The 9,804-nt window shown below is 38.8% G+C and overlaps 1 protein-coding gene across 1 annotated transcript; it reads left to right on the forward strand.

Moving 5' to 3' along the window:
- Positions 1-697: 697 nt before the first annotated feature.
- LOC110932380 (AP-4 complex subunit epsilon) lies at positions 698-9,470 on the forward strand (the record flags this gene model as incomplete). Its single annotated transcript, XM_022175720.2, has 10 exons — positions 698-1,624; positions 2,517-2,702; positions 5,302-5,517; positions 5,999-6,307; positions 6,407-6,538; positions 7,292-7,348; positions 7,488-7,604; positions 7,694-7,771; positions 7,848-7,991; positions 8,085-9,470. Coding segments are annotated over 10 exons (3,210 nt in total), but the record flags the coding sequence as incomplete, so codon positions are not given.
- Between the last annotated feature and the right edge of the window lie 334 nt (positions 9,471-9,804).

The raw sequence follows: 9,804 nt of genomic DNA on the forward strand, positions 1-9,804 counted from the left end.
TTAGTCGTTTGTGAGACCACTTGACAACAACCTATCTCTATCAACTTCGATCCGTGGGAACTGATTACAAGTTTCATTTTGTTGCCCCTTTAGCATTTGCCCCTGATTTCTTCCGCATGTTACACTCTCTCAATAATATTTTTCTTGGCCTTGATTGACATTAACTAAATCGTTATTATTTTAGTCAGTTGTAACTCGGTCAATAGTTACTTTTTTGTGCTATGCTCCTACATTTGATTTATCTGGCATTCACCTTCTTTCCTTTTCTTTTGGCCCTAAGTTACATTGCATTGATGACAACAATTTAGTTCTTCGTGCAAGCTTACATCATGAGTCACCATTTACCAGGTTGCATTGCATTGGTGGAAGGAAACAATTTAGTTCTTAATTCCTGATTACACATTTTTACACATTATAAATCTATACAATTAAAACTAATAATACAAATAAAATTTCAGATGTATATGTTCAAAGTGAAACCATCCGAACCAAATTGAACATCTTGAAGCGACACCACATGCAAGAGTTACAAATCTAAAGCATGAGGAGATCGACAGACAAATGTATGCTTGTAGTGAAGCGTTAATTGCCAATAACGATTAACGACCACATTCAAATTTACCTTTGTACACCGATGTTCAAGAACCTCCACGTCAGACTTTTTGACCAAAAACCCACATACCCATCCTTCCCATGAACCTACCTAACTACCCCTTCTCTCTCATTCCCCTCAACAAAGTTCGTCTATAGTCATCCTTACATACGAGCATTGACACCGGAAAACCACAAGATCCACCGTACTCTGTCAGTGATCTCATCTCTCTCCTCTACATCAGCGTCCGTAAAACCGAACCGAACCCATTCCTCACCGAACCCATTCCTCACCTCTCTCCAACTTCAACCCCCTCTCCCACAAAACCTCCCCCAAATTTCCACTCACCTACTAAACTTCCTGATCTACCTTCAATCACCTCACCCCAATCCCATCCATAACCCCCAATTGACACTCCAAATCAATCTGGAGCAGCTGAAAACCATCGGCCGGGAGCTCGCACTGGGCTCCCATGGCAGCAACTTCAGCCAGTCCAAAGAGTTCCTCGATCTCGTCAAATCAATCGGCGAAGCCCGATCCAAATCCGAAGAAGACCGCATCGTCATTCGCGAGATCGAAACCCTAAAACGCCGAATCAACGATCCCGACACCCCCAAACGCAAGATGAAAGAGTACATCATCCGCCTCGTCTACATCGAGATGCTCGGCCACGATGCATCCTTCGGTTACATTCACGCGGTTAAAATGACCCATGATGACTCACTCTTTTTGAAACGAACTGGGTATTTGGCGGTTACTCTGTTTTTGAACGAGGATCATGATTTGATTATTCTGATTGTCAATACGATTCAGAAGGATTTGAAATCGGATAATTATTTGGTGGTCTGTGCTGCCTTGAATGCCTGTTGTAAGTTGATTAATGAGGAGACCATACCGGCGGTGGTTCAGCAGGTGGTGGACTTGTTGGGGCATGCCAAAGAGGCCGTTCGGAAGAAGGCGGTTATGGTGTTGCATAGGTTTTTTCAGAAGTCTCCGGGTTCGGTTAATCATCTCGTGTCGAATTTTCAAAAGGTTTGTGCTTTTTGGTTGGTTATGTACATTGTTTGTTTTATTTTTACCTGCATTGTTAAGAATAGATCGATATGCGAAAGGCGATTTTATTTTCTTTGAATTCTGTTTGATTCAAATACTTCTTGCAAATACAGTTTAAGTAAGTTTTTTGTTCTTCGAATGAATTCTGCTACGAGAAGATTCGAACTAGTGGGGGTGACATATTGTGTTTTTAATGAGTAATGACGCTGTTACATGCCGTGTGTTAATTAGTTTGCTTGACGTTTGATGGTTCGTTTGGTTTAAATACTGAAGCAAGCTTCTTGGAGAAGGGGGATTTATACGCTTGCTTTTAAAAAGCGAGAGGCGAACAAAAGCGACGGGATCTAAAACCGAGGTGCGGAGCGCAAAAGCGGCGGACTTTTCGTACCCGAGGCGCAAGCTAACTATATATATATATATATACTTTATATCTCATATATATATATCCCATAGTTTTTTTAGCTTTCCCTACCCAAAAACGCCTCAGGTACAAGAGGCGCGCGTCTCAGGCCAAAAAAGCCCAGAAAATCCCAAAAATGCGCGCCTTTTTGGCGCTTCTTGTAATTACTCTAGGCGCTGAGCGAAAAAGCCCAACCAAGTTTATACGTGAAATATTTTAAAATCAACTTCACATCGAATGAGCATACATATACCATTTGTTTTCAAATCTGCCACCTTTTGTTGTGAATTTGTTTGCATAACGTTATGAGCTACAACAGATTTCTACTAATGGGATTGGGTGAATTCAATGAGGTCATATATATATTTTATATTTTTTATGGGAAGCATTCTTGAATAATCTTGAGAATTTATGCTATGATATTATAAAGGTCTTCTTATCCTTGATTTGTGCATTTTTTTTATTTTGCAGAGACTTTCTGATAATGACCCTGGTGTCATGGGTGCTACACTTTTCCCTTTATATGATCTTATCACGATAGATGTAAATCCTTACAAGGATTTAGTTGCAAGTTTTGTCAACATTCTTAAACAAGTTGCTGAGCGCAGATTGCCAAAAACTTATGACTATCATCAGACACCTGCCCCTTTTATACAGGTATTCACTTCAATAGTTCAATTATCGAACATGTAGATACCATAGACCCTTCTTCTTAGAAAAAGTTATTCATCCCTTCATTTAAAAAAAATAGCAACACTTCTTTTGTTGGGTCGTTTGTTGCAATTTTTTTTTCTTTACTATACTTCTGTTGGCCCTTAGCATCCAAGTATTCATTACTTGAAAGTAGTAACTTTGCTATTACTCGAGATGTTTTCGTTGCTTTTTTATTGTAGGATCGAGGAATCGATCTAAACGAGTCGATCAGAAGAGTTCTTGACCAAATCAGAGGCGGAATTCATTGATTTGATCTTCATTCAGCTTGATATGCACTTAGAAGTAGATTAACTACTGATATAACAATTTTACACGAGCTGGAGACACTTTGGCAGAGCTTCGCTACCGGAATCAGAAAGTTACAAATGACAACCCAAGACCTACTATATATAGGGAACCCAGTCCGCACGAACTACATTCCATACGACCTGGTCCAGGTCGTGCGACCTGGTCCAGTCCGCACCAAATTGGTCACTTCGTGCGAAGTGGCTTGATCCTATATGTTTCCCGTTTTTCTCGTACAACGTGTCTTGGTCTATCTATCTAGTTACAAGACTCGATACAAGACGAAGTCAACAGACATATGCACCAACATTTATCAATTGCCAAACTTTCTCATTTTCTGTTTTTTTTCCTTGGAGAATCAAAAGCTTGATACTTTTTATATAAGGTGGAAACTAGGTCGGCAATATGATCTACTAAATGTAGTGACGGTGTTTCTGCTTAACTTAAAGTTTAATGATGTGAATTATCAAAGCCTGGTTAGGATGAATTATCTAGACAGAAACTTGAACCCAACATTATGAACAAAACGACCCAGAACAACAGCGAATTAGCAACATTAGGAAAATAAATAAAATCCCACCGCAACTCTAATCTCTAAAGAAAATCAATCACCAAGATTAAGGTGCAGCTTTTCTGAAAGGTTGTTTTTTCTGCCCCTTTGCTTCCGGTTCTCTATAGTCTCTTTTGGCTTTGTTCTAATTTTCACCTCTAGGCCAAGTAATTAGTTAATTATCACAACTTCACTTAAATTCCACACACAAGCTTGTGCACCGGCTTAATTGAAACCATATAGAAATGGACAGCCTTTAGTTCATTCGTTGGAGTAGAGTAAGTTCCTTGCTGCAATTAGGACCACTCAGAAGCTCCTGAAAAATATGATGTCATGGGTAAAACGACCATTGCTTGATTAAAGTTCGTGACAGCTTTTGGATTCACACGAGCAACTGAGCAAGTTCTCCATCGACTTCTGGACAGACTTCTGAACTATCAGCTTCTGGATGAATTTCTGAACTAACAACTTGTGTATGAATTATTGAATTTACAAGGCTAAAACTTCTGAGGTGGTGGACTTAGTCTGGACAAACTTAAGAAGATGTTCTTAACAGACATCAGAAATCTTTGAACGAACATCTTAATTAGTTGAAATTTGATGCTTACTTTCATGTATACCCGTATCATTTAAGCTTGGACATATCTTTACTACGACTGCTTCTATAGTTGCAAGTCGCAAGGAAAGCGCCTTGCGGCCATCTAGGCACTCCGGTTACATTCTGGCGACGTTTCGGCCAGATCTCGGCCAAGTTTTGTAAATTCTGGTCAAAATCTACAAATTCCGGGCAAACTGCTCTGAAACCTGCCTAAATTAGCCCTAAACAAGTCTAAACCAAGTCTAGAATCCCTAAAAATGGTTAGTTTATCTATACCTCTTGCTTATCTCAGTACTTCTTCTTTATATGGCGGAGGCACAAGGCATTGCTCTATGGAAAAATAAATAAGCTTTATGTACAACCAAAAAGGCATCTTTCTTTCTATCTTGTCTCTTTTACATACTAGCCTTTATCAAGTCTTTGTAGATCATTCGTGTCTGCAATATAGGAAGTTAGTTAGTTGTTTGTTATCTATGAATTATTATTACAGTTATAAAGTAAGCCTATGTAGACCGGTAGATGTATCCTGACTCATTTTACTTGTAAATGGAACTACACACCAAATATTACTGCAGCTATTCATCTTAAATTTTATCGAGAAAAAAACCGACGTGATAACTTCGTTACTTCGCACTTAATTGCTCATAGTTAATAGTTTCGAGAGTGAATTTCAAGAATTGTCCTTTATCTTTATACCCATTTTCAGACGCTGTCCTTTATGTTCAAAATTGACGAGTTTTGTCCTTTATGTTTTCATATCATACACGTTTTGTCCTTTAGGCCTAACCCAGTTAGTTTTTTCAGTTAAATGTGGTCATGTGCTTTGCACATGAGGGCATTTTTGTCAATTCAAAGGTAAGTTCAACGGCAGATTTACAGCTCAGAGCTTCTGCAACCTTTGAATTGACAAAAATACCCTCATGTGCAAAGCACATGACCAAATTTAACTGAAAAAACTAACTGGGTTAGGCCTAAAGGACAAAAGTCGTCAATTTCGAACATAAAGGACATCGCCTGAAAATGGGTATAAAGATAAAGGACAATCCTTGAATTTTGGTAAAGCATTTTATAGTTTTTGGCATCACAATCACATCTTTTCAATATGCCAGATTAAGTTGCTAAAAATCCTGGCATTACTCGGTAGTGGTGACAAAAAGTCCAGTGAGCAAATGTATACGGTCATCGGGGACATAATGAGGAAAAGCGACACAGCTAGTAACATAGGTAACGCCATTCTTTACGAATGCATATGTTGCATCTCTTCTATACAACCGAGTCCCAAGCTATTGGAAACCGCTGCTGACGCAATCGCTAATTTTCTCAAGGTAAAAGTTTTAATATTTTATTATTTGAGTAAAATACCATTTTCATCCCTGAGGTTTGGCCAGTTTTGCGACTTTTGTCTAAAGGTTTGTTTTTCTGCATCTGGATCCAAAAGGTTTGAAATCTTGCCGTTTTCATCTGGCTCGTTAACTCCATCCATTTTTCTCCGTTAAGTCAGGGGTATCTCCGTCTTTTTTGTTAACTTAACGGGCAATTCGGTTTTTACACATTAAGTGAAAAAGACCGAATTGCCCTTTAAGTTAACAAACAAGACGGAAATACCCCCGACTTAACGGAAAAAATGGATGGAGTTAACGATTCAGATGAAAGTGGCAAGATTTCAAACCTTTTGGATCCAGATGCGGAAAACAAACCTTTGGACGAAAGTCGCAAAACCGGCCAAACCTCAGGGACGAAAATGACATTTTACTCTTATTATTTTATACATGCGAAGTCTTATCTGCACATATTTCTTCATTTTAGAGTGACAGTCATAATTTGAAGTATATGGGCATCGATGCACTCGGTAGATTAATACAAATAAGTCCCGATATTGCTGAACAACACCAACTTGCTGTAATCGATTGCTTAGAGGACCCTGATGACACTCTAAAGAGGAAAACCTTTGAGCTGCTATATAAAATGACGAAGTCGTCCAATGTGGAAGTAATAGTAGACCGTATGATTGATTACATGATTAGCATTAATGATAATCATTACAAAACTGAAACGGCATCGAGATGTGTGGAGCTTGCCGAACAATTTGCTCCCAGTAACCATTGGTTTATCCAGGTTTACACACATACGCGTAAATATATTGTAAAATTGTTTGCATGTTTGTTAAAAGTTGATTTTCATCAAACTTTTCCGCTTTTTTTTATTTGTTTACAGACGATGAACAAAGTTTTCCAGCATGCTGGGGATTTAGTGAACCCTAAAGTCGCACATAACTTGATGCGATTGATTGCTGAAGGATTTGGAGAGGATGATGATACTGCAGATAGTCAGCTGAGAATGTCCGCTGTATGTACTTCTTGATTTTTTTTTTTTTTTTTTTTGTAATTTCAGTAATAATTATAAATTGTATAATACCTTAAACAAACATTGACCCATTCTAGTTTCTACCCCTTAGCTTTTCTATAATGTCAAAACTCACCTTCTAATTTTGTAAATATCAATTTGACCCCCTCAAGTTTCTAAAATTTTGAGTTTACTCTAAAACTAATTTCTTACGTTTTTATTTTTATGTGCGTGTCGGTATAAATTCGAGTTCGTCTACGCTTTAACGTACTTTTTGTTTGGAAATGAGTCGGCTCAATTATAAAATGTTCTATTTTATGTACGTTTTGAGTTGAACTACGTTTTGACGTAAATTTTGTTTGGAAACAAACCGGGTAAGATATAATATGTTTTCATTCGACGGTATAAATTTAGGTAAATTTGTTCGGAAACGAGTCGGGTCGATTGTAGTCTATACTTTATCACGCTGCCTACGACGCCACCAAACGTTTTTATTTTATGTACATTTTGAGTTGGTCTACATTTCAATGTAAATTTTGTTTGCAAACAAGTCGGATCAAATATAATGCATTTTCATTCAACAGTATGAATTCGGATTACTCTACGTTTCAACGTAAATTTAGTTCGGAAACGAGTCGGGTTGATTATAGTGTACAAGTTATCACGTCGTGTACGGCGCCACCGCAACGCCCCGGGTAAAAAAAAGCTTGTTTATATATATTTATATTTTGTTGAGTTTTCTTTTTGGTTCTACAGGTAGAATCTTACCTGAAAATAGTTGATGAGCCAAAACTTCCATCTGCATTTCTCCAGGTAAGTTCAGGTTTCATCGTTATTTTTATGTTGGCATGGTTACTCTATTCTTTTTTCTTATTATTCCACACACACACACACACACACATATATATATATAAACATATATATTTATCTAATAAGTTAATTTTGATAACAGGTCATATGTTGGGTGTTGGGTGAATATGGAACGGCAGATGGTAAATATTCTGCTTCCTACATCAGTGGTAAGCTATGTGACGTGGCAGAAGCACACTCGAGTGATGATACAGTTAAGGTATGTCGACGAGTTTCATAAACAAACACTAATCATTTATACTGCCTTCTTCAGTATATAACAAGCTTCTATTTTTTGCAATTCTATAGGCGTATGCAGTGACAGCACTTATGAAAGTATATTGTTTCGAGAAAGCCGCTGGACGAAAAACAAGTCTGTTACCAGAGGTCTGTAAAATGCTTACCGATAAATAATATCATATTCAGTTTTTATAAAATATCTAAAAATATAATATCTTTGCAGTGCCAGTCGTTGCTTGAGGAATTATCAGCGTCTCATTCGGCGGATCTCCAACAACGGGCATACGAATTCCGGGCAATCCTTGATCTTGACGCAAACGCCATAGAGAACATAATGCCACTAGATGCAAGCTGTGAGGACATCGAGGTAACCTTCGGTGTGTTTTAATATCTTTTTTGGATAAAATTAAATGAATTTCTATGGTTAATAACTTTATATCTTGTCAATGAACACATGCAGATCGATACAAGCCTATCGTTTCTTGATAATTACGTCCAGAAGGCAATAGAGCAGGGGGCTGAACCCTATATTACGGAAAACGAACGTTCCGGAACTTTAAATATCAGTAAAATCAGAAACCATAACGCGTATGAAAATTCAACTCATTCTCTTAGGTTTGAGGCGTACGAGGTTCCAAAACCCGTGGTCCCCACTAAAATACCCTCGACGGTTACGTATCCAACGGACTTAGTACCTGTAACTGCAACTGTATCTGAGCCTTCTTATCAACCGTCGGTTCAACCTACCTGGCCTTTAGTACCTGTTTCCGATGCGGGCTCAGCCTTGGGCTCGACGGAACTCAAGTTACGGCTTGATGGGGTTCAAAAGAAGTGGGGTAAGCCCACTTACTCATCAGGTGCATCCTCATCGTCTACCTCGAACTTCGAGTTGGATAGGACTACGGTTAATGGTGCTACGAAACCCGATACAGCGATATCGAAACCACGTGAACCAAGGCAGTCACATGCTGAGGTTTCGGAAGAGAAGCAGAAACTGGCAGCTTCTTTATTTGGGGGTAGGACTTCAAGGTCTGAAAAGAAGCAATCTGGTAAGGTTTCGAGAACAACTAATCACGGAGAAGATAAAGTGCAGTCTGCAACCGTAACCGTACCCGTAACCACAGCGGTTCAAGCTCAACCGCATCCACCTGACTTGCTTGATCTGGGTGAACCGGTTGGTGATACAAGTAGCTATTCATCAACTGTGGATCCGTTTAAACAACTGGAAGGTCTTCTTGATTTGAGTCAAGACTTTAATGCTACTGCTGCTGGTACCTCTAATGGTCCGGATCTTATGTCTCTATACTCAGACACTGATACAAATGGGAACCCGAATCAGAATCTGAATCCCGTGAATGGTTCAGTGAACCCAAGCAAGAAACCGGCGTTGTTGACCAAGGGCCCGAGCCTGAAAGATGCGTTGGACAAAGATGCACTCGTTAGGCAAATGGGGGTGAACCCAACGGGCCAAAATCCAAACTTATTTAGTGATTTGCTTGGTTAATCAGTTGTTATTACTGCTAATATCACAACCTGGATTTCTACATGGAAGCTTTATATTACAAGATCGAAACCGATTTAAAGGAGGAGCATGTGTGATTGGGCCGGGCTGTTCGTGTTGAGGTGGGTCCCAGGTAAAGATTTGTATTCGAGTGTTATACCATCTTGTACTATTAGGATTTGCCTGTTTTTGTTTTAATTGCTGGGAGAGGAGTTATTGTATTTTAAGGAAGAGATTGTTCTTGTTGCTTCATATGCAGTAAAAATACAGTGTACATTTGTCTTTACTCTTCACGTACTCACCATGTTCGTTTTTCTCGATAATAAAGTGGTCTGTGATTCTGAACGGTTCTCTCGTCGATCACTATGGGCTTCTCTATCCTAAACGGCTTAAATGTGTTTATGGACCTAGTAAAATACTGTATGTGCACTTTGGTATGTAAAACTGTCTCACGTTGATATCACTTGTGTCGTTAACAAAGTATGCAAGCTCCTACACATATTCAATCGTCTACAATTAAACGCGTCATACATTCTCGGATCTAGTAAAATACTGTTGGTGCACTTCAGTAAGTCACTTCTGTCGTCAACAAAGTTTGTCAGTTTATGCATGGCCAAACACAGTCATTGGTCTGCGGCTAAACGTGTCATATGCCCAATCTTGGTTTGATGGCAGATGA

The sequence above is a fragment of the Helianthus annuus genome, chromosome 3, assembly GCF_002127325.2.
Source record: "Helianthus annuus cultivar XRQ/B chromosome 3, HanXRQr2.0-SUNRISE, whole genome shotgun sequence".
In the NCBI taxonomy this organism is placed as follows: Eukaryota; Viridiplantae; Streptophyta; class Magnoliopsida; order Asterales; family Asteraceae; genus Helianthus; species Helianthus annuus.